This window comes from Notechis scutatus, chromosome 3, assembly GCF_049901735.1.
Source record: "Notechis scutatus isolate UNSWTSFEM ecotype Mainland chromosome 3, rNotScu1.2, whole genome shotgun sequence".
Lineage (NCBI taxonomy): Eukaryota > Metazoa > Chordata > Lepidosauria > Squamata > Elapidae > Notechis > Notechis scutatus.
This window is the reverse complement of record NC_142011.1, coordinates 68303750-68329299: the sequence shown is the minus strand read 5'-3', so window position 1 is coordinate 68329299 and position 25550 is coordinate 68303750. Positions and strand designations below refer to the sequence as shown.

General features: G+C 35.4%; 1 protein-coding gene across 12 annotated transcripts in view; it reads right to left on the bottom strand.

Annotated features, from left to right (window-relative positions):
• The window catches only part of NFIA (nuclear factor I A), a 479105-nt gene that overhangs the window by 71775 nt on the left and 381780 nt on the right, over positions 1 to 25550 (bottom strand). For all 12 annotated transcript variants that reach the window (XM_087960371.1, XM_087960370.1, XM_087960368.1 and 9 more), the window contains one exon: positions 19347 to 19474. In XM_087960371.1, coding sequence (XP_087816497.1) covers positions 19347 to 19474 — 128 coding nt within the window. The remainder of the gene's footprint in view (positions 1 to 19346; positions 19475 to 25550) is intronic.

Below are 25550 nucleotides of genomic sequence, written 5' to 3'. Positions count from 1 at the left end.
GATTCTGACAGTATATGAAAGGACTACGTGATGAAAGTAGAATAACAAAATAAAATCAAACTGTCTAATGTGACACGTAGTAGTGCTTTTTGTTCAACAGAATATTGTTCTACCTAAGCTATATATTTCAACAACTTGAGAAAAGCCCCTTTTCAGCCATAACAGAAAAAAAATGCATGCAGATCAGATGGAAGTATATCCTCAAACCTTGCCTTTCTTTGGGATGAGCAAGGCCTTAAGTGAGGTATGACTACATGTGACTAAATGCATTAGCACCCTTTGTAGAATGAGATTATGAGGATGACTATGTACTGCAATTTAGCCAAATACAATGATGCTTTCTTCGTTGACATGAAAAAATTATAGATTGGGTTGGATCAGGAACCCAAGTCTCAGAAATTTATAAACTGTAATTCCAAACAAAGGTACTGAAGGCCAAAGATGTAAGGTAATTTAGTGACAATGAGGGTTGTTCTATCAGTTACTTTGAATTAATTAGATCGCTTGTTACTTTCCCCTTTTGTACCTTTTTATTGCAACATTTTGTAGAATAAGTATATATAAGATTCCTATAGGATTAAAACAGTGTTGTAAAATCTTAAATCATAACTCTGCATTAAAGGAGAGGTCTGTAAGTTTGCTTATATTATGCCATCCAATTGTTTACTTAAATTTGACTCCCAAAGTTTCCAACAAGTATGAATCATTTTTGATACTGAATTTTGTGAAAAAAATTAATAATTAATTTCCCAGCATTAGATAGTGGGCAGTAAAGAGACTTTTACCTGAATTTCTGAATTGTTATAATTCTATAATTGTTATAGTTCCATGCTCATCATTTGACTAGAAGTAATAGTAACTAATAATAACTAATGTTACTAATAGTAACTAATGTTACTAATAGTAACTGAATTTACACAGATATACAGATGTTTATGACCAATACTGTCTAACATGCTTTTCAACAGAAATAAAATGTTCATTATGAAACAGAATTGTAGCCTAGTCTATCATAATAATGATGCTATCTTAATCATACAGGGAGCATCCATTTCCTGCTGTTTTGCTGATGGTAGTGGAACTGGCAGATGACAACTTCCGCTCTCAGATGCTCTATGGTTTAGGATATAATTTGGAATAACTTTTGTTTTTTGTGAGAGATTGAAATGGAAAAATGAGAAGATGACAAGAATTTTTACCTGCTTGTACTAAAGGGAAAGAAACTAAGGAAAATAAAAAAGGAAAAGACGCTTGCCAAAATAAAGTTGTTTTAATGATTATTTTGGCAAAATCTCTCAGTTATCAGAAGAATTTTAATGCCTTCTATTTGTGTAGCATAGTTACAATTCTTTCAAATGCATGTGCAACATCAAGTTGGAGTGGAGGGCTGTTTTTATAAATTCCTGGCTTCACTCTTAAGTTGATAAAATATCTTTATCACCATTATCTGCCATGTAAACATTATAAAAATAATGCAACAAAAATCCAGTTTCACCGTCTATTGCATCATTGTTGATGTATTGATAAACCAAAACCTACCACAAGACTGATTTTTAAAATTTCTCATCTATTATGCTTAGGTTTTCCCACCAGTTAACAACTATCAAACTATCCGATATAAAGGAAGACTCAAGAAGACAAACTTAACTATTTTAAGTATATATATATATATATATATATATATATATATATATATATATATATATATATATATATATATATATATATATATATCGTCTGTGGACACAATACACAATACAATACACAATACTGTGGACACAAGACACAATACAGACGGACACAATACAGAAGCCTGATGATGGCAGATGAGATTCTGCTGAAACGTTGCTACAACTTTAAAAGAACTACAATGACGTGGGAAAATACCCGAACCAAGCCGAACACCATACAAAAACTTAAGAAAACACACACACAATATATATATATATATATATATATATATATATATATATATATATATATAAAGTTGAATAATTTAAACTCGCCAATTACAAATGAATTAAGCTGAGTTCTTGGTGCTGTCTGAGCTTGGCTGTTTTCTTGCAGACATTTCATTACCCAAAATAGGTAACACCATTTTTGCTGTTGTTCAGAGAGCACCAGAGACAGCTCATTCTAATTCTGAGCTACAAATAGTCTCATTTATTGATACATATGAGTTATGAATTCTTAAAAGAACAATAAAACTAAAATAAAACTTTTTTTTTTTTTTAAAAAGTAAAAGTGGACATTAGCAGCTGAAATTTGAAGTCATCAAAATAGCTTGGCAAGAAACTTCAGCATTCTTATTGTTTCCTTCTACAGTGCCAAGGTTTTGGGGAAACTCTTCCCATTAGGTATGCTGGCTGTGGTGATGGGATGTTAAGTCCATAGCATTTAAAGGGTATCAATTTATTTCTTCCTGCCAGGCATCACCACACATCATCAAATTATTTTCATTAATTGAAAACTTACTGTTCCTATACTTACAGCTCACACGCTTCCTGCAATTAACACTAAATTATGCAATACTAGCTTTCTATTGTCATTGTGTTGACTCTGTAAACTACTTAGAGAGGGCTGTAAAGCACTGTGAAGCGGCATATAAGTTTAAGTGCTATTGCTAATGCTATTATCAAGGTCTGCTCAGTCTTAATGCCTTAAAACCCTATGCTAGGAATACAAAAATAGGAACTCAACACCATTCCATTTGCAACATCCAGAGTGGGAGGGGCCAAACATTTCATATGTTCATCCTTCATCCTTCCAACAGATCTTTATCTTCCCCACCCCCTGCCATTTTTGGCATGCTGTGCAAAGCCTGGGTTGGCCTTTTCAGTTAGAGAAGGTGAACATTCCTGCCCTGTGATTTAAGGGTTCATATTCTTCAGATAACTTATTGTGAAGACTTCAAAAGCTGTTTTTCGCAGGTAAAATCATGCTGTGAAAGTCAAAACAAAGATAAGTCAGGCAAAAAAAAATATCATTCACAAAGCTACCCAAAAATAAAACTTTTGCAAGTCATTGATCGATGATAAATTTATAGTTTACACACATTATGAAAACTGATGAATTGCAAAAGGATTGATAATCTAAGCAAGTGTGTGTTATGCCTGCATGTGTTGAGTTAGGACTGTGCAAATTCTTTGAAATACCTCATATAGGATGTGTAGGAATATGCACGAATCATCTATTGAATAATTAATCAGCTAAGTCTTTTTCTGAAAGTGCTTGCACTTGGCTATCAGGGAACCAGCTCCTGGGTGTCTCAGCATTTATGGGGGAGAAGAGCAATGAAGTGGCTATGGGTGCCCATTTAGGCCAAAAGACCAAGAAGCAGCCTCCAGAACAGATGCACAAGCAGCTGCTTAACGATTCCAGAAGAGGTGCTTCGAATGTCCTCTTGCGTGTTCCAAGACACTTATTTTAAAAGAATTGCACAGTATGTGTGGGTATCTATGTATGCATGCATTTGTGCCTTTACATAAGTATATTATGTAATAATCTCACATTTTAAGAAACTAATAAGTTTCAAGGAAAATAGTTTTTACCACCTTAAGAAGACACTCACAGAAATAAATCTCCTGAAAAATATGAAGCTGTAAACATAAACTAGGTTCAAAATAAATTTAATTCGAACAAAGTTGGCTTAGGAACTCAGAAAAAAAAAAGAAGAGAAATAAAAGAAAGGTCACTGTATAAGAAAATCAACAAATTGAATCTCTCATCCCAAGAATCACCAAAAGAGCATTTTTCCCTCCAACTGAATCATATTTAGTGATCATATTAAGATAATCTAATTAAGACTTTTACTATGGATCTACTTAATGCATCATAAATCAATACGTTTAAATTAGATATATAGGCTCAGATTTCTATAGCCAGCACAGTGTAACATTCCTTTGATAAGTTATTTCTTTATGTTTACTGGAACCACAGTCCTGTGTTGTTGGATTCTTTAAGAGCAAGAAGTTTGTTAGATTTTTATCCTCTCAGACTATGAATGGAGCAAGTCCAACTGGTAAACAGCATCTAGATGAAAACCATCACTTCCTCTGGCTGCTTTCCCACCTGTCCATTCTTCCTGCGAATGCATTCAACTAAGCAATCATGTTCAAATTATTTCATGCTTTTGAATAGTATTGGGTATGCTTTTTCCTCCTGATGCTACTGCCTGCTCTGCTTTTCTGAAATATCCGACCATCCAGTGAATTTCTTCTTAATGGATCATTAGAAGTGCCTTCCTCAGCTATCAAGTGTATTATCTGTGGAGTTTTTGAAATTGTAATAGTATATAGGTTGGAATGCTGGCAGACTTTGAAAAAAGAACCCCGACCTTTAAAAATAAAAGACAGCACCCAAGCTCGGTTCTATGACAATGTAAATGTTTGTGGAAAATGTATATAAAAAAATTCTACAATATCCAGAATACTTAAAACTATAGACTTAAAAGGATGTTTTAAGTGCCTGTATTACAAAAATGTCTCAGCAGATGATAATACCTGGTTCAAAAGCTCCTTAGGGATAAGACTATTAGTACCAAGATGGCAGATCTCCATGGAATACCTTAATTGCAGACTAAAATGGGGGCGGGGTTCAAATAATATCCTCAAAGGAAGACAAAGGCAAACCAGTTCCATAGTGCTGCTGAAAAAACAACATGGATGTGTCTATGAAGTCAGGGAAAGTTGTGCCAGAATTTATTTATTTTTTATTTTGAAAGACATACATAGTACATAGAAAAGATTATGACCATCATAAAGCTTGTTTAAATAACAATAGTAAAAAGAGTAGTAAAAAGTAAAAAGAAAAGTAATGCTATGTAGTTAAGATAACCGACATATAATATAATCGAATACTGTAAGGTGAACTGAACTTTTCAGAGGCAACAAATTACAAAGAATAAGAATTTAACAGAACATAGAAAAAAGTTTATTGTCCAGGAGATGAAAACCCACAAGCATACAGGTAGTCCTTGACTTACAACCATTTGTTTAGTGACCATTTAAAATTAAAATGGCACCAAAAAAATTTCATGTAAGACTAATTTTCATACTTACACAACATCCCCATAGCTATGTGATCAAAATTTGGGAGCTTTGCAACCATCCGTATTTACAATGGTTGCACATTCAGGTGTCATGTGATTGCCATTTGTAACCTTCCCAGCTGTCTTCCAACAAGCAAAGTTAATGGAGAAGCCAAATTTGCTTAATGACCACACATTTTTTTTAACAACTGCAGTGATTCACTTAATAACTCCAGCAAAAAAGGTTGTAAAATTCTTTTCACTGTTGCTAGTTTTATGTTCCCAAGTCACATAATTAATGAAATTTGCTAAACAAACTAACTCTCAATTCCTTTCACTCTCAATTCTTATGTGCCTCACCTATCCTGATCATGTGTAGAGGGATTTACTGACCTTATTATAATAATGTTTTTTACACATCCTGCTATAGATATTCATTGATGAACCATCCTATCTCCTAGATAATTATACTGCATAAATGATACTTCTTCTTGATCTCCTGTGGAAACCAACCTGGAGGGGATGTTCCAACAAGGTGTCCTGAAAGTTTATAGAGGGATGTAGGCAAAGAGATAAATATTGTTCCAAATTATTGGTGGTATTTCCCCTATCCATTTATTTATATATCACAGTGCTTGCATACCATCCCAATATTGACTCTGGCCAATTCACAGAATTGATTAAAGATGAGATTAAAAAGTTCAATAAATTTGTCAAGGTGTAAAAAAAAAAGGGGGAGAAAGAAACAAAAAGAGCTATGTAACTATGAAAGATATATGGAACTATGTAAATTCTAACAACTAATCCAGGTTCTTCTACATGCATGCTTTTGCTGTCTTTACAAAAGTTTAAAAGTGCAGTTGTAAACTGCAATGACTTTACAGCAAAATTTGGAAGGTTATCAAAATGCTTTGTAGAGGAGAGCAAGAATCCAATGCGCCCTCTTAAAATTGACTGAAGTGTAAAGAATCTCAGAAAAAGTTCTGTCAGCTAAAACCAAAGGTTAAATTAGTTAGCATTTGCACTGAAAACCTTACTATAGGGAAGCATTTGATTTTTCATCTCTACACTCCAAATAGCCCAACAAATAAACCAACCTCACATGTACCTTGTTACTTTATGGAGTCTACTGATCTTTTAATTTGCAACTTTCCCATCAAAGCCTTTGAGAAGCAGGGAGATGTCAAACTAGACATTAATTATGTTTTTAAATCTTGTGTTTTAATTCCATGTTTTCTTTGGGAAATGAATCTGCTGGGGCCCTTGCACTGGAATGGCATATTAGGAAGGAAAGAACCTTCTCCTCACACCATTTTCAAATGAGAAAAGAGCCATTCCTAAATCTATTTGTCCAGGTTTTAAACTTAGCGCTTAAATCAGGAATGAAATTTCTTCGTAAAGAATGGTGCTACATTCTGGAAAGGACAGGATAACTTCTTTCTTCAGACACTTTTTAAGGAGTTCTGAGGAAAATCAAACTAGTCAAACAACCTCTCTTCTTTAAGAATAATTCTCTGGGCACAATTAATGCAATTTTTTTTAAAAATCAAGCCAGGTATCTCCCATCAGAGTGGTGTTATATATTCTGCCCCTGTCCACATGTCCTTAGATTTTAATCTTTGGTTTTAATTTTATGTTTTAATGTAGATATGTTTTTATGACTATAATCTGCTTTATGGTAAGATGGGCAATCAATAGACAAACAAACAAATACAAGTGTGCAGGAAAAAAGTTTCTCTTTCTCTCTAGCTGAATTTTAATTTGGGTTCCCCTCACAATTATTTTAAAAAGAAAGTGACCCACTAAGCAGAATGCTTTTACACACACACACACACACACCATTCAGCTATGAATATGCATTTTCTTGAGTCCCATAAGATAACCAAATACTTTTTTAAAAAGTTATCAGAATTTCCCCCAGCCACATGAGAAAAACAAGAATATTGAAAAGGATTCATGTTGTATATATCAAATAGCAAGGAACCTTATCATCCAAACTATGACTGTCATTACTTTGAGTATGTTATCTCCACAAAAGTAGTGAAATAGCACAAAGGCATATTGAGAGAAATTCTTTTCTGTAAAATTGAGCTTTTCCCTCCTGATTAATGCTGGTACAACAAAGGAGACACTGTCTGCCTAATTACGTTAAATACTTATCTTTGGGGATTAGCAGGGTGTTTCTGCTCAGTGTCACTCTTCCTGACAACCTAATGATAGATCTGTTTACTTAAGAAAGCAATTAGTAATTTTTTTTACTGTTTTCTTAACTGCCTTCATATCATTAAAATATTTGATTAACACATTCTAGCTTATCTTACAGTGAGAACCACACATTCCATGTAGTTTGTGCTCTTTCTTCAAAGCACCACAAATGCAGTGTGGTGTTATCTTGCAACACCCTCACATTCCACCTTCAAAAAGTTCAACAAAATGGATGCTGTGTGAAAAAAAATTATTTCAATCATGTTCTTGCCATTACAGAACTATTAAAAGTTAAGAAACTGTAAACAGGAATTCAGCCTATTTGCTCCAAAATGACGCCCTGAATCCATGTTCGCCAGTCAACAAACTATGTTTCCAAACACAGACAGAACAATCACAAAACGGCACAGATTCAAAAAGAGATACTTTATCAGTTAAACGAGATAAACTTCTCTTTGATGTTGGATCAAAATAGGAGATGGTTTTGAAGGAGACCTGATTCACTTCAGAATATTTTTTATGCACATAGAACACAGATAGAGACATTATCTTTGATTTATTCATCATTTGTATATTAGGTAGAGCTCTGAACAAAATCTATGGTTCGGATTTCTTAGTTTTCAAAATTTATTTTAATGAAGAATGCTTTTATTTAGCTTTTGTGATTTACTAGCTATCATTGGCTGTGTATTGAAATGGGCTGAAAAAAACCTTTCAGCAAAACATTAAAGAAAAATAGTGTTAGAATAAAATACACATTTGGATAAATGAGAATGCTATAGTATTGGATTTATAATGAGAGGGGAAAATGTAATTGATATACAAAACTCAGTCCATTTCTGTTGTCAATGAAGAGCTAATCTTGTTTAGCAGACCCCAAATTAAACATAGGATGGCATGAATTGTCTCCACAAGAAACCTGATAAAACCAATGATTGTTTGTCTGGACTTTGGAAAACCAAATTTAGCACCTTGAGATGTTATGAAGGACAGGCAGGAAACTATCTCAGACTGTGGATGCAATATTTATCAGGAACTTACTAACCAAAATTAAGGAGGTGCTTCAATTATGCTTTGGTCATGAACTTTTCAAAGAGTTATCAAGAGTATCTGCAATGCAGTGTTTCAATGTGGGAGCGGCAAGGGCAGCAACCATTGAGACATCAGGACCAAATCAAGCAGAAGTCACAGTTCTTTTGTTAAATCTGTACTTAACATAGAAGAGGCTTTAGCCAGCACCCATAACTTTCCTTGATGCTTTCACAGCGTAAATTTGAGCTGGCTACAGACCCAGCATGGTTTCAGTCCATACCGGTTCTTGCAAGTTAAGTTGTTTTTGAAAGGCACAAGATAAGAGTTCTGCAAAGCAAAATATGGTTATAGAATTCAACATGATCAAGGCAGATAAACAGTAGCAAATGAACAGAATATATTCTGCAACAAAATTTGAAAGAAAGGGAAAAAAACACCTGTAAATATTAGAATTGAAACTAGCAAAAAAAAAAAAAAAAAAAGCAAGTTAAAAAACCTGCAATAGACTTATGCATATTTGTGTGTAACTGACATGGAATTGAATGTTAAGCTTAAATAATTAGTAATGTTGATCAGAATTTCTCATAAATGCCTCAGAAAAAAATGTCATACCTTATTAAAGGGTATACTGATCACAAAGAGAAATATTGTAGAAAGTGTTTTGTTGGAAATTTTCATCCTTCATCCAACCCCTCTCTTCATTCCAATTTCTCTTATATGTCTAACGTTATCTTTGAGAAGTGTTCAGAAATATTCAGAATTTTAATCAAACTTGATTTGAAGACACTTCTCAGTACAAGTGAGTACACTTCTTTATTATTTTTTATGTATTTGAAGTACTTTAATCTGTTTACATGAGGATATCGTACTTCAGACTGTACATTATTACTGTTATAGCCACAACCTGCAAAAGTTGCGACTTCAGACACATGATATACATTACCATGGGTTCAGGCATGTAATCCTATTTCACAAGAGGGAGGTGTGATTTGTCAGTACTGTCCACAGAATACAGATTCAAATTGCCCTTAGTTCTGCTTTGCTGGAATAGGGGGAGATTTTTCTTTTTAAAGGACAGAAGTTGTGGGATCAAATTGGTAAAAGAGTGGGGTTCTCCTTAGCCTCTGATTAATAACTGGAAGTTTCTAAAGTTAGAATAGTCTAGATCCGGGGTGGGGAACTATGGCCCCTTTATCACATGTGAACTTCAATTCCCAGAATTTGTGTGTATGTGTATGTGTGTATAAATAAGCATAAAACCCTGGGAGGTGATTTGGGCTGAGAGAGTGACTGGCCCAAGATCACCCAGCTGGCTTTCACTGCTAAGATAGGGCTTGAATTCACAATCTTCTGCTTTCTACTCTGGTGCCTCAACCATGAGACCAAACTGGCGCTTGCTTCTTCAAATCACTTCTCTTTTTGCATTTCCCCTTTTTATCCTCTAAGAAGAAAGTGCTGTCTCTTTTATGCATCAGAACGGTGGGGAGACAGGGACAGTAGGTGAGGTGCTTATGGAAGATTGGCGATTTCAGCAAAAACTATGAAACTGCTACCTCAAAGCAGGAAACAGGGAGTAAAGACCCAAAGACTTTCTGGAATAGAAGGCTGGAAACCTACACAGTGCTCCAACTTACAGACTTGGCGGTTCCATTAAAATTGCTAAGCTCATTTTTAGTTTGAACATAAGTTCAGTAAATTTCTCAACTGTAAAAAAACTGAAACAATCTCTGGTGATGTATAGTTGCAGGAGGAGAGAGAGAGAGACAGGAACTAGAGATACTACCGTAGTGTCTTTCCCAGTTTATTCCCCCTTTTATTTTTCAGACAGCCAATGTTAGTGAAAGTCATTGAAAGACTTCAGAGGATGTAAGAATGACAACAGAAGGCTGGGACAAAATCTATTCTAACAAACGTGCTACTTTCCCAAGATGATCTCAGGGTTTAAATACACTCATATTTATATACACATATTATTTTGTCTAAAACCAGGTTTTGCAATCCTATTTTTCATTCTGGGGGTACAAAGATGGAAATGTTACCCCCACTTCCAAGTGTGTTTTCTTTCTTAGAATATGTTAAGTAATGAATACAAGTAGTCCTTGAATTAGAACCACAACTGAGCCCAAAACTTTTGATGGTAAGCAAGACAGTTGTTAAGTGAATTTTGCCCTATCTTACAACCTTTCTTGCCACAGTTGTTAAGTGAATCACTGTGTCAGGATTCTGGCAGTTACCCTCAGTTGTTAAGTTAGTAATACTGTTGTTAACTGAATATGGCTTTCCCACTGACTTTGTCAGAAGGAGATCACCTGATCCAAGGACCCTGCAACTATGAGTCAGTTGCCAAGTATCTGAGTTTTGATCACATGACCATGGGAATGCTGCAACGGTCATAATAGCAATAACAATAGAACTTAGATTTATATACCGCTTCACAGTGCTTTAGAGCCCTTTCTAAGTGGTTTACAGAGTCAGCATATTGCCCCCAACAATCTGGGTCCTCGTTTTGCCGACCTCTGAAGAATGGAAGGTCACATCAACCTTGAGCCTGGTAAGATTCAAACTGCCAAATTGCTGGTAATCGGCAATGAGCGAAGTAGCCTGCAGTACTGCATTCTAACCACCGTGCCACCACATAAGTGTGAAAAACAGTCACAAGTCACTTTTTAAAATGTAACTTCAAACAGTCACTAAACGAACTGTTGTGAAGTCGAGGACTACCTGTAATTAGTCTTCTCTTTATATGTGGAACCTTAAAAGTAAGTTCAGAATTTTTCCTTTTATTATAATAAAGGAAACAATTATAGAAAAGGGCCATATGTTGTGGTAAACAGCCACCATATGGCTTCCAACCCATGTGACTTCCACAGGTATGGGAAAGAGCAAGCTAAAACAAGTTCCACATAGTGAAGAAATATCGGAAAGGGACTCATATTTACAAAAAAAGCCCAAACAGATATACTGCATAGCCTAAGGGAAAAAAGATGCAATTTTCTGACAGTCCTTCTATCTATTAGTTCTATGGTTTTAATGCAATAATGTCAATGAAACAGATGATTGTCACAGATAATGGTCACTGGCTGCTCCATAAATTGCAAAGAAAGAGAGACATATTGATCCAATGCTAAGTTTCTGTCATCGTATCTAGGTCTATAAGAACAAATGAATGGTATTTAATTATTTTACTTAATGGCTGCAACGGAAAGCTCCTACTTGTCTCCAAATACTACTATTGACCTGCTGCATTTATTGTAGTTTCATACTCATTAATAGATTTTTGTTGGCTATAGTCAGATGGACATAACTGAAGTGAGGCTGTGTAAACAGTATACAAAAGGCAGCTACAATGATTCATTAGACTCGGTGAAATATTTTGTGCCTGAAAGAGGATGACAGTTGCTTCCAATGATTACCAGTAGAGCATAAAAAGAAACCAAAAAAGCTATCATAGGATTGCCTGTGTTTCTTTAATCAGGAATATACAGTAAATGATTGTTTTACATATGTGACATGATGCCTACAGGTAGCAATGCTCTTGCAGATACCTCTTTTGGTACTTGGATGATTCCTTGCCCATCTACATTTTAAAAGCATTATTTTAATTAAATAAAAGCCACCAGGGGAACAATAAAACATGTTTCACAAATATATTTGGACATCACAAATGCCTAGTTGGCTGAGCCACTGTTTTACTGGTAAGTGTGCCTAGCAGTTCAGAAATAAGTGGAGAAAGTATTTTACATCGTTGAAGGTTAAAAGGGACTTCTAGTTTAGATTCCTTGTCCAGGGAAAGAATTATCATTATCACCCCAGACAAAAAGTTGACAAATCTTTGCTTGAGAACCCTTAGTGATGACTCCAGAGGGGTAGGCTCTTCTACTGTATAATAGCTTTTCCAGTCAGGAAACTCCTCCTTATTTTGAATTTGGATATTTCTCTGTAAAGCCCTGTTTGTCCAACAATCTTAGTTGAAAAATTAAATGTATTCAATTAATGCATTCGATTTTGCGGCTACTAAGATTGTTGGACAAGCAGGCACAAAAACAGCCAGGGAAGTGACATAAGCCTGAGGAATGGGCTCTTTGAGAGTCAACAGAAATGCTGATTTACTACCAGCCTGTCAAGTACTTAGCAGATGAGGGCTTGGCAGCACGACGACTAAATAGCCAATCATCAATACTTCAATTAGCATCTGAAAAGCCACGTGCAACACCATATAAATACCCCACACAAAAATACCCCAAAACACACATCCCCTGAAGATGGGCTCCAGCATGAGTCCAAAAGGTCAGAAAACTAAACCTTTCGGCTTGGTGACAGTCCAGATTAGATCCTGCAACTTAGCACAGGGTTTGTGTGAACTAGACTGAAGTGCATCTGCAATTTACATTATTCCAACAGAAGTTTCCTATTGTTATGGTAAACGTCTTTAAAACCAGTGTCAACGTCAAAAACTTTAAGATGTGGATTTCAGAATTTCCTAGCTAGCCACAGATAACTCATCTACAAGATGAAGGTTTGGGCGCAGGCTCTATAAGATGTTTGTGAATTTGCCCTATGACAGAAAAAAGAAAAGAAAGACTATAGATCAGCGGTGGCTGACCTTTTTGAGCTCCTGTGCCAAAAATTGTGCACATGTGCGCTCGTGTGCCAGCACCCAGAAGGCAATGCGTGTGCCCACCCATGCACTCTGCACATGTGCGCGCAATCCCCCCTTACCTGCATTGCACTTTACAGCTGATTTTCAGCCAGTTTAAGGCCTTTTTCAGCCTCCCAGAGGCTTGAAAAAAGCCTCTGCAGGCCGAATAATATGCCCGTTTAATCACTTCTGGTATTACAGGCAGTAATGAAATGGGCCTATTATTTGGCCTGCAAAGCATGCAGAGGCTTTTTTCAAGCCTCTGGGAGGCTGAAAAAGGCCTCAAACCAGCCAAAAATCAGCTGTGATGCGCACACATGCACAGTGAGGTAAGTTTGCCTGCGGCTCGTGTGCTGGCACAAATGGCTCTGTGGGCCACCTGTGGCATGCGTGCCATAGGTTCGCCATCACGGCTATAGATGTACCAGAAAAGAGAAGTTAACAGACAGTGACAAGGTATCAGATGGCAATAGCTGGAATTGTTGATGCAGTTTTAGCAACACAAATAACAGCTGGATTGACTATTGAGTGTTTGCTTCCCCTTGTGTTCTGCTTACAAGGAGAGGCAAACAAATACTCAACACATAACAAAATGCTTATAAATAAAGCACATACTGTACAGAATCCATTAATTCTTCAGTGAGCTTTTATCGAAAGGAAATTAAGCTGCATATTTTTCTTCTTCTTATTTTAATTGCTTAGGGAAATTCAGAAACACATTATAGCAAAAAAAGAATTGATTTTTAAAGAAACTTGATTGGGAATTGTAAAAGTTATAATAACGTATTTATTGATTTGTTTATTTATTTATATCCCACCTTTATTACTTGTTATAAACAACTCAAGGTAGCAAACATATCAAACACATTTTCCTCTTCCTATTTTCCCACAACAACCTTCTGAGCTGAATTGGGCTGTCTGAGAGTGACTAGCCCAAGGTCACCCAGTTGGCTTTCATGGCTAAGACAGGCTAAAACTTACAGTGTCCCTGTTTCTAGCCTCATGCTTTAACCACTAGATCAGAGATCTCCAAATTTGGTAACTTTAAGACTTGTGGATTTCAACTCCCAGAATTCTCCAGCCAGCTATGCTATTGTATCTACTATACATATTTTAAATCTAGACTTTAAATTCAAGTGATCCTTCCTTTACTTTTAAAGTTAACATTTTGTAGGAGTTGGGACATTCTTAGCACTTAAGAATATGATTTTCATGATGGTATCCTGGAATTCAATGCCATAAGCATAAAATTAGCTAAAGAAGTTCATTAGTCACATTAAAAGTGAAACCTACTTGTTCCAATATGCCAAAATGCACCATGTGTGATAACGCCCAACTTCTGTAATTGTTTTCGGTTAAGACACTTCAGCTGGGAAATAAGATAATTCCTCTCCAGTTGCCTTAAGAATTGCTTCTGTTTTGCTTTCTTTTCTACTCTGGGTTATCCTGCCTCATTCTTTATAAGGTCTGACAGTACTTATCTGATTTCTTACTGCTTCCTATATATATTTTTCATACAGAGTAACCTGCATTTGTATATAAAGGGGCGTGCATAAGCGCACAATCGTGGCTACGATCCCTGTCCTATTGTCCCCAATTATTAGTTTCTATTTCTTGTATTTAAACTTATGTTTATTCTTGTTTCAGTCATATTGTAAGCTTTTGACAAATAAATAAATAAAATAATAAATAATAAAAATAAATAAATATAGAGATTTAGTTTTCAGAGCTCATAACAGCAACTTTTAGTTTTCAGAGCTCATAACAGCAACAAAGATTGCTATTTTCTAAGAAAAAGTAATAAAGAAAACGGAAGGACCCCTAAGATTCCCAGAATTTTATAAAATACATATAAGATTAGCACAAAAGTTATTTCAGAACTTTGTTTCAACAGACTTAGGAATCTCCTCCTAGGATTTATTCAAAATTCACAAGGTAGTCTCTTACACTCATCTGATGTACAAGACCAAAGCTTTAACCTATCAGGGCATTTCTTACAAACTGCAATGAGAAAAAAAAAGTATAAATTATGCTCTACAACATGTTACAATGAAGTCTGGCTTTTGAACTTGCATTTTAATGTCAGACAATAGTACAGTAATAGCAATAGCAATTGTACTTAGATGTATATACTGCTTCACAGTGTTTTCCAGCCCTCTCTAAGCGGTTTACAAAGTCAGCCTATTGCCCCAACAATCTGCATCCTCATTTTACTGACCTTGGAAGGATGGAAGGCTGAGTCAACCTTAAGCCTGGTGAGATTCGAACTGGCAAATTGCAAGCAGCTGGCAGTCAGCAAAAATACCCTGCAGTACTGCATTCTAACCACTGTGCCACTGCTTTATTGCTTTATGTTACCATTCATGGTTCAGCATTGGCAGTCTACTTATAACTTCCAATTCCAAAAATGCCTGAAAAATATGCAGTCACACAAGCCAACTAGATTGGATCTTCAAATAATTAAACTTGTATTTGAGGGGCAATAGTTATATTTTTATAAATATTGTAGTTCAGTGCCTAAACTATTCTGGGCACAGAAAAAATAGTAACATTAATTAAAAAGAGAGGGAGGGCACTGTTCATTTTAAAATTAAATATCTGCTTATAATGTTCATGCTCATAAAATGTGAATGATAGGCCAGACAACTGTCAATTTTAAAAATGCACACATTGATAAAGATGGGCACAGCATCTTTAGTGGGTTAAAGAATGCAATTTGGGGGGGAAATAGAGAAAAAAAAAGTTAAAAGTCAACTTTTTATATTATTCAGATTCACAGAGTGCATTTGACTGTGGCAAATCAAAATAAAACGAATTTTGAAGCCAAGACTTGCTTTTTAGGTACATTCACAGATACGTAACTTATTTTACTAATTTTTAAAATGAAGTCACCTATAGAATTGTAGTACAGCGCAAATCCAAGCCTGAAGCTGCATGATTTTCTAATTAAGCATCTTCATTATCTCCTCTTGCCTTCCTTCTCTTGTTAGCAAAAATTTACGTGGTGAAAGTGCTGAGATAAAGTTAACAGTAAAGCGGATACCACATGAGATATTTGAAAAGCAGAAATAATTTACTTCGTTGTCTGCTTTGTTTTACTTTGCAGAGTCTTCCTGTGTGGAAGGAAATCCATCTTTTCTGGCAGACTCCAGCCATTCCAGGCCTGAGAAATCCCCAAGCACACTGGAGTGCAGGTAAATGGATGTGAGTCTCCATGAGTACAATATTAGGAGCAAAGATTTAATGTGCTGTTTTGCTTGACTGAGCCACAAATCACAGAAACACAGAATTTGAAAGTCAGAAAGGAGTGGAGTTAGTTCATCTAGTCCTAGCCCCCTGCTCAGTGCAAGAATCTTGCAATTACACAGTATATTAAGAGACTGAATTAACTTAGAGCAACAACAGAGTTTCAGTGTTTAATATACTGTCTGCCTTGGAACTAAAAAAAGGAACAACACTCCCAAGATATATCTTGTGTGGATACCCTTGAACATGTCCATATTCTGTCTGATCTTTCCAAAGTTTATTCTAACACTTGCAACAATAAAGCATTAATTTAAACCCACAGTTCTCACACCATTTGTATATATGAAATGCTACATTATGATGTGCAACCAATCATACAGTACAGATAACCAAGGGTTATTAAGATAAAAGGCTTAAAACAGTCGTTCTCCCATTTTTTAACTGGGAGAAAAATATCGAAATTCATTTCCCCACTAGGTGGAAAGCATACTCTGCCCAGAGATGAATGAAAATACGATGTTCTGTTTTTTTTAAAAAAATAATACAACTTATCTGATGTCAGCACCACTATATTAAAACAACTAGCAAAGAAAAAAATCAGAAAATAAAAAGTGTAAATATCTGATTTTTTTTTTATATCCAAAATGAGAATGGAATGAAAATTGCAAATTACTCTGGTGAACATAATCTCAAAGCAATGATTCAGGATTTTACTTCTTTCCTACAATTCATCCTGTTTATTCCTCTTAACGTTTTGTTCCTCCATTTTTTACTCAGTTTCCTCTAAATGCATGCCTGCTCATTTTGTTTTCTAATAATTTCACAGAGTTTTTCCTTTTCATTTTGCAGCACATGATACATATTAAGGACATCACTTTTCTCATTTTTACCAGGCCCTCCAGAAATTTATCAGCACTCATCCTTAAAGTGAACTACAGTCCTCACTTAATGATCCTAAATGTGGAATTTCCATCACCAAATAAAGTCATCATTAGCATCACGTGCTGCTTAGCAATGGCAGTTTTCTGGCAATCCCAACTGCAGTCATTAGGAGTGGATCTCACTGCTTCTCCACAATGACTGTAAGCTTGAGGACTGGGCCATAACTATCTTTTGTTCAGTGCCATCATAACTTCAAATGGTTGCTAAATGAAAAGTCACTAAGCAAGATCTACCTATTTGCTTTTAACCCTTTTACTTTTTTCTGTTAGTTAACACAGAGGAAATTCTAAGTTATCTATTTCTCCTGATTTTGGAATACCACAGTTGGAATAGATTTGTGATGATCAAATAATATGATCCAGTTGCACTCATTCACCACTTCTTGGTTAAATCATAAATAGAAATTCAGAATCAGTATCTGATTTTCACTAATGCATGCAATAAAACAGGCAGCACACAAGGAACAAAATTTTCATACAAAAATCAAAGGTCCTATTTTTCCAAAAAAGTTATATTATATCAAGCAGTGATTGTAAAATATTCTTTAGCAGCTGAACATTATTACTTACTTATTAAATTATTTCAAAATACCTTAACGATATTTTGACACCAAAGAATATAATCAAAGATATAGAAACCAAAAACACAACAGAAAGACATGCAATTAGAAGACACATACGCCACTTATACTGATATGGAAAGGCTGGGTTGTAGAAAACTTCACAAAGCCAGCTTAAAGCCAGTATTATAGAAGGAGATATAATTTAATCATCTGAGAAATACTGACCATCAAAAATATTGGCCACTTCCAGATATGTCTCTTGTCTCTCATGCTTTCCAGTCATACAGTTATGAAGCTAGCCCATATAAAGAAAAGAAACTAACATAGTTTCTCTTGGAAGCAATTAACTCAAAGAAAAATAAGGCCAATTAAAAAATTGTTTTATCTAAATTAAATGTATCTTGTTCTCCCTCAACCCAATGTCAAGAGGGGGCCTAGGCTTTATAGGATTAGTGGTTAGATAACATTAAATCAGATCTGATGACATTAGAATCCTTTCTGATGACATTAAAATCTTTCCTCAATGATTCCCTATACTGAAAGTATAGAGGATGAGCTGAATTCCAAGGAACCCAAAATAGCCTGGAAGTATACTAGAAATCATTAGCGCTACTTTTCAAGGAACTACACATAAAATAAGTTGTATATCTGTATGTGTGTGTGTGTGTGTGTATGTGTATTGTTTATTGACTGCATGGCTTCCAGTTTTTTTCTGGGTGCAATTCAAAGTGATGGTCATCTTTTAAAGCCCTATGTGGCATGGAACCTAGTTATTTACAGTTCCATCTTTTGCTAAGAATACCAGCCAATCTTACTAAATAAGGTGGCCATGCTCCATGCCCTCTCGTTGAAATCTTGCCGTCTAGCAGAACCATGGAAGTATGCCTTTTCTGCTGCTACTTTATGAAACCCTCTCCTGCTGGCAATTTGACAATTCCCATTTTTGTAGCCTTTTGGAAGGCTGTTGAGGCCTAGTTTTTTTTACTTATCGGCTGGGATTGTATGGTTAGAAGGCATGGAAGGAGGATGCCTGAACCTTCTGTGGGACATCCCAATGGCGACAAAAAGAGTGTTTTGTTTATTTTATTTTTATTGTTTTAAATTGCTTTTATATTTATTGGTTTTATGGTTGTCATAAGCTGCCCAGAGTTGGTTGATGTGTGGCGATATCTTTTAAATAAATAAATATGTAACGACTTATATAAATATTAAATAAAAAGGGACTTGAAAATTACCTAACAAAGCCAGAATACAAACTTTCAAATTAACAAAGGCACCTCTTTTCCGACAATGCTATGGCAGAATAAAATCAATTTAAGTGAACAATTTGAAAGGTTTTGTTTTTCTTTCCTTTTTTAAAAGAAGAATCAAGCATCCGTCGTTTGACAATAAAATACAGTTGCAGTGTACACTCCTTTTGAGGACAAGCCAATCTAATTGAGAGTAATATTTTGGGATAAGAAAACCTTGACAACCATGGAAACCATTATTCAACACTACAAATGCTTGCCTAAAGAACAAAATGGATATTAACAAAGGATTTACAGCTGCAGATTTATTCAACTCCCCTAGCCTTTCAAAAATACCAATTCACACGTTAATACTAGTTCTTATCAGAATCAGTAAATGGAGTTCAGGAATGCTAAAAACTTCCCCCCCTCCTCCAAAGCCACCTGGGTGACTTTATTTACCTGGCTCCACTTCATGCCATCCACTTGATTGACTCCCACTGCCTGGAGACCGCCCTTGGCTGGTATAGAATGGCTCTTCACCAGGACTGTCCATTTCATCCTCTACAGATTTGAGACGCTTTGTGGAACTAGAATCAAAGCATATACGCATTAATGCACAACCTGAAGGGAAATAAATAAAATATGATGTGAATATTGCACCTTCTTTTTCCCTGTTAACCTTCTGGATCTTTTTGCCACCTTGCCATCATGCCCTACAATGGGACATAAGATTTTGCTTTACTTGAGAATTTTCTTGGAGAAAATTGAAGAATGATGGTTATAGACAGGCAGTTTCTCTGGGGAAAAAAACACACAGATGGACTTGCATTTCCCTTTCAGTTTGGGCAAACAGAAACCAATTTTTGAAAAGAGAAAGGGGAACAGTAAATAAAAGGATGTGATTTCATATAAGGGGTCTATGTTTGTGAATGTTCCTTAAGGCATAATATGAATTTCAGTTACCTCTGTAATGGATGTTGGAGATTTAGGTACACATCTTGTACATTTTAAGACTGAGTTAGACACACTACTATGTAGGGGCCATCATTGCTAGTGGCCAAGCAGCCACCACTTGCTGTTCATTCACAAAATATATGAGAGAAGAACAAAGAACTTTATGCTATGTATGTATGTATGTATGTATGTATGTATGTATGTATGTATGTATGTATGTAGCAATCCATGTGCCTATTATTTCTCTATGTGAGGAGAAATAGGCATTGGTTCAGGAGCAATTCTTCTGTGGAGAGTCTCCATAAGTTCACCCAATTGCAAATTCACCCAGAGCCCATCAGGGGAATTGTCTGAAACCCACTTTATTGCATTTCCAGATAATAAACAAAATTGTCTTAAAGCTTGCTGTGTGGCTTATTTTCATACTTCTTGAGAAGCTATCCTTAGATATTGGTTGGATCATTCCAAACAGCAGGCTGCATTTATATGCCCCTCTGTTTTTTAAAGAAGAATTCAGAGGTGCAGGATAAGATAGATTTGTTTTTTAATAGATTCCTTTGTGTTATATATTCCTTGAAGCAAATTAACAATTTACAGCTATATGGTATAGTACCATGTACAGGTCTGGCATGACAACAGCAACAATATTAAGACTTGGGAGATATTGCTCCTGGCCATATTTGTTTATACTGTACAGGTAGCAGTGGTGGGATTCAATTTTTTTTTACTACCGGTTCTGTGGGCATGGCTTGGAGGGCGTGGCAGGAGAAGGATACTGTAAAATCTCCAGTCAGAGATGGTATTGGCCGGTTGTCCTAACTACTCAAAATTTCCACTACCGGTTCTCCAGAACTGGTCAGAACCTGCTGATTACCCCCTCTGACAGGTAGTGTTCATCATACAGCCACAATTGGGACCAAAATTTTGATTGCTAAGCAGATAATCACATTCTCAGTTTTTTCCATTCATGATCCTTGAGCACTGGCTTATCCTAATCTTGCTTTTTGCTTCTTTACAATATTTTTGCTTACATTAACACTCAAATGCTTACACTGGACCTCAGTGGCAGACTTCAGATGCAGTGGAATAAATCCAATAATCATTTCACACGTTGTCTTTGACACTTGTAATGTCCCATGTACGCATGTAACATCCTATTTACCACTGGATGAACATATGAGTCTCAGAGATACTCCTTCTTCTGTATTAAACTGTTTAGTCAAGGATTCACTGTATTTGTTATTTTTATAGATTTGGGAATTTACTTGTACTTGTAGATAATTTTATCTTTGTATTGTACGTGAAGTATAAGCTACAAAAAAAGGTATGCTCTGCATGCTGTCTGCATAGTTTACATATGACATTTTCTATTTATTTTAATGTAGACATGTTCTTTACAAATGAATGAATATAATTATGTGAATAATTGTACCTAGATAAACAAAGCAAATATTTTAGGAAAAGGACAAAATATTGAGAGACCAAATCACTTAGGACCTAGAAATGAAACAAAATTACTGTTAAGCCAATGAAAGAAAATCTCAGTTTCTTTATAGTACAAATCCCAATTTTAGGCCTTGAAGCCAAAAACATGTACAGTTCAGAGAAGAAGGACAAAAAGATGATTATTCCTTTCTTGCCATTTCCATTCCCCTCTTCCCGTAACAATGCTATAGCATAATATAATCATCATAGCAGCTGACTTGAATTCCGACAAAATAATGTGAGGAATTGGAGAGCTAGGAATCCTTGGGTTTCAGAACTAGAGTTAGAACTTACTGAATGTATTTTCCATGACAAGGTCAGAAAATCTTTAGCTTTATGAACCTATTGCACATTTCTATGTAAAAAATAAAGCAGACCCTTCTGATCCAAATTTTTTGGCTACTATGTGAATCCAGAGACAATTTTTTTTTCATAAATCCTCTATTAAAAGTAATAATCCACTGCCATTGTCCCATTGCCTCTAAGACTTTGCTGAGATAATTCATAGTTCTTAAAAAAATTATTTAAAACAATTTTTTTAAAAAAAATTGAGGCGATTCTTTTCTTTCTAATCCTTAAGGAGAGGAACAGCTATGCCTTCTTTAGTGTATTCCCTGTTTCAATAAGTCTTTCACTTTTATACAAAGTGAAAGTGTACTCAGGGGTGGGATTCTACAGGTTCTCACCTATTCGCTAGAACCGGTTGGGAGAACCAATTGTTGGAAGAAATCTCCTTTTGTTTTTTTTCTACCCTTCTTACATTCTTGGCAGTATGCCTAGACTTACTGTCTCTGAAGGAGGTTTTTTTTTTCCTTTGCTGGTACTTTCTTAAAGGGGAAGGGTGGTTTTAAGATTTCTATACTGCTGTTGGGAGGAAAGTTAACACTTTGAAGAAATAATTGAATAATGAGCAGAGCTGCCAGAAACAAGCTTTTAATGACAAGGAACCAAGATGAGTGACATTCAGCAAGGCTTCTTGGCTAGCTAAAAAGATTGACATTGAAATGTGAGTTTACATACCCTTTTTGAGTTTTGGTCTAAAACTGGTGACCATTCAAAGTTACAATGGCACTGAAAAAAGTGACTTATGACCATTTTTCACACTTACGACCATTGTAGCATCCCCATTGTCATGAGAGGCCAGGAAAGGAGAAACACCCCTTGATGTGAGTGACGTCGAGTTGGCCACACCCACCCAGTCACATGACCAGCAAGCCATGCCCACCAACTAAGCCACGCCCACAGAACCGGTTGTTAAAAAAATTGAATCCCACCCCTGGGTGTACTACACAAATATGGTAAATATAAATGGGCATATATGGTTTATGACCTCAGCTGTTCTTATAATTCATTTGATTTAATGAATGGTTAGTCATTTATTTTTAAAATAATTGTAACAAGAGTCCTGTCACAGCTAAGAAATGCTAAAAAAAAACCCTCTGATCCCTAAGTTTATGAGGAAATGCAATTGTCAACAACATATTTTTCTTACCATATTATCATTGCCTCAATTATTTTGCTAGGCAACAATCCTAAAATGTACTTTGAAGTAAATTTACTGGAATCAATATAAATATACTTCCAAGTAAATACATTTAGAAGTGAATAATTTAAGACTTTTTTTGCCTTACAAAAGCAATGTGAGGAAACAGCAAACAGCAAACATACAGTGTAAGCTATTCATTACTGATGCTATTTTACTTAGCTTATCTGTATCAGGTACTTGTAGAAGCAGATAAGAATGACAGCTGTGCTTTACTTTTAAGTATCATTGATAAAATGTCTATTTTAACAATCTTGGAGAGGAAGCAAACAGTCTGAGACTAGGTCTAATTAATGAGAATTATATACACAGTACTTGGGACTCTCGTAAAAAAAGTGAAACTCTGAAAATGGTTTTACTGATTACTGATACATATTAAGTTCCCCTCCCTTTGGTTGGGGATAAAGAGCATGAATATAAGTCAGTTAGCACAAACTAATAGCCAGAGGTGATGTATACAGGTAGTCCTTGACTTATGACCACAATTGAGCCCAAAATTTATGTTGCTTAGTGAGTCATTTAAGTGAGTTTTGCCCCATTTTGCAAAGTTTCTTGCCCCAGTTGTTAGATGAACCACTGCAGTTGTTAAGTTAGAAACATGGTTGTTAAGTGAATCTGGCTTCCCAATTGATTTTGCTTGTCAGAGTGCCTCAAAAGGTGATTACAGGATCCTAGGACACTGCCACCATCATAAATATGAATTAGTTGCCCACTGTCTGAATTTTGATCATGTGACCATGGGAATGCTGCAATGGTAGTAAGTGTGAAAAATGGTCATAAGTCACTTTTTTTCAGTGACGATGTAACTTTGAACTCTCACTAAATTAACTGTTGTAAGTTGAGGACTACCTGTATTGTAAGATTAACTATATTTAAAATTATATAAATAATATATGTAGGACAACTTTTCATGTTACTTCCATAAGAGTTTCTTCTTTTCCTGAATACATACATAAAGGAACTCTATGTTAGTTATGAAGCAATCAATTATAGCAAAAGGAGTTAAGATGGTAGGTTTATTATTTATTGTCCTAACATTTTATTTTTGAGCTGATTTTTAAACAACAGTTGTTCAAATTTACATGATTTTGCTCAGCAAATGCTCTTACAATAACAGCAACTTTTTAATCAAGAGCAGGGGTGTCAAACTCGCGTCATCATGGAGTTGTCACGTGACGTATCATGATTTTTTCCCCTTCATTAAATCGGGCATGGGCGTGGCCAGGCCATGAATTTAACACCCCTGATCTAGATGTTTACTATTCTTGCAATATTCTGCAAGTTTTCCTATTCTACTGTGGCATCTCTTTACAATATCATAGTCCTAGCAATTTAAATCTATTTTACATATATGGGACAGAATTATGACTAGAAATCCTGGTTTCTTGTTATATAAATGATCTGGCAAAGTTCTGACCATGAGCATTCCCTTTCCAAGGTGTTTGTTTTCTCTCTTTTATTACTGTTTAACATAACATATAAGAAATGAAGATGTTACTTCTCTATTTCCCCTAATCTCTAGCAATGGTTTGATTTCTTCTTCATGAACTTGCAGTTTACTGAATTAGGGCATAATGGAGGGAAACATACTCTTCTCAATTATGAAAATTAATATAGAAAAGAGAAAAAACCATGGTCTTCCTCTTATATCTTAATTTGGTAGTCTATATTTTTAAAGGATTTTACAAGTTGTTCTAATATTTCAGATGTCTCAAAAACTGAAAACAGTTTGCTGGCTCAAACAATGTTGTTAACAAATGTTGTAACTGTAATTATTGCTATTAGGTTACAAATGGTAGATGATATTAATCTCTAAGCACATAGTATGTTCAAAATTCATAATCATCTATCATTTGGTCCAAAGTCAATAACTCTGCTTCCGTTTAATTTTTCTATATCACCATTTCCCCCCCAAATTTTAAAATTAAGTTTCCCCATACAGTCAACTCCTCATGAGAAAAAAAAAAGTCATTAATTTTTTGGGGGGTTGCCAAGCACCTAAATTTTAATCATGGGAGCATGTGGATGTTGCAATGATTATAATGCGAGGACCAGTTATAAGTTACTTTTTTCAGTGCTGTTTTAACCTCAAACAGTTACTAAGTGAATTGTTATAAATTAAGGAATACCTATATTATGACGTAACTCTTGAAAGATCAAATAAAAATACTCTTATTCATTTGTTAGGTTAATACTCCGCCCTTTATCCAGGAGTCCAAGGCAGTGTATATAGCATTCTCCTCTTATTTTCACTTTTGTGAGGTATGCTGGGCCAAGACCTGGTCTGTTTACAATAGGCAAAAAGAATGACATATCATAAGATGCTATTACACAGATTGCTGGTTAAAAATAACTGCCACAGTTGTTGAGTTTCAGAGGAATGGCTACTGTTACTTATTTTTCTAAAGATGAGCATACATAACTTGCCACTTGAAACAATTGTCCCCAAATGCAACATTCATGGATTAGATACGCAAACAGCAATTCCTGCTTGAAATCTAATGGCATGGAGGCTTTTCACGTCTTTATTTTTTTGTGTAAAGCAACTTTCTCTATTGCTTCAGTAATTTTGTTATGCCAACATAAACTTTGAACCCTGTAGAAATAGTCATTTCCATTGTTGGGATTTCTTTTGCCATAGGACTCTATACATCTGTGGGTAGCTTTCAATTTCTACCCAT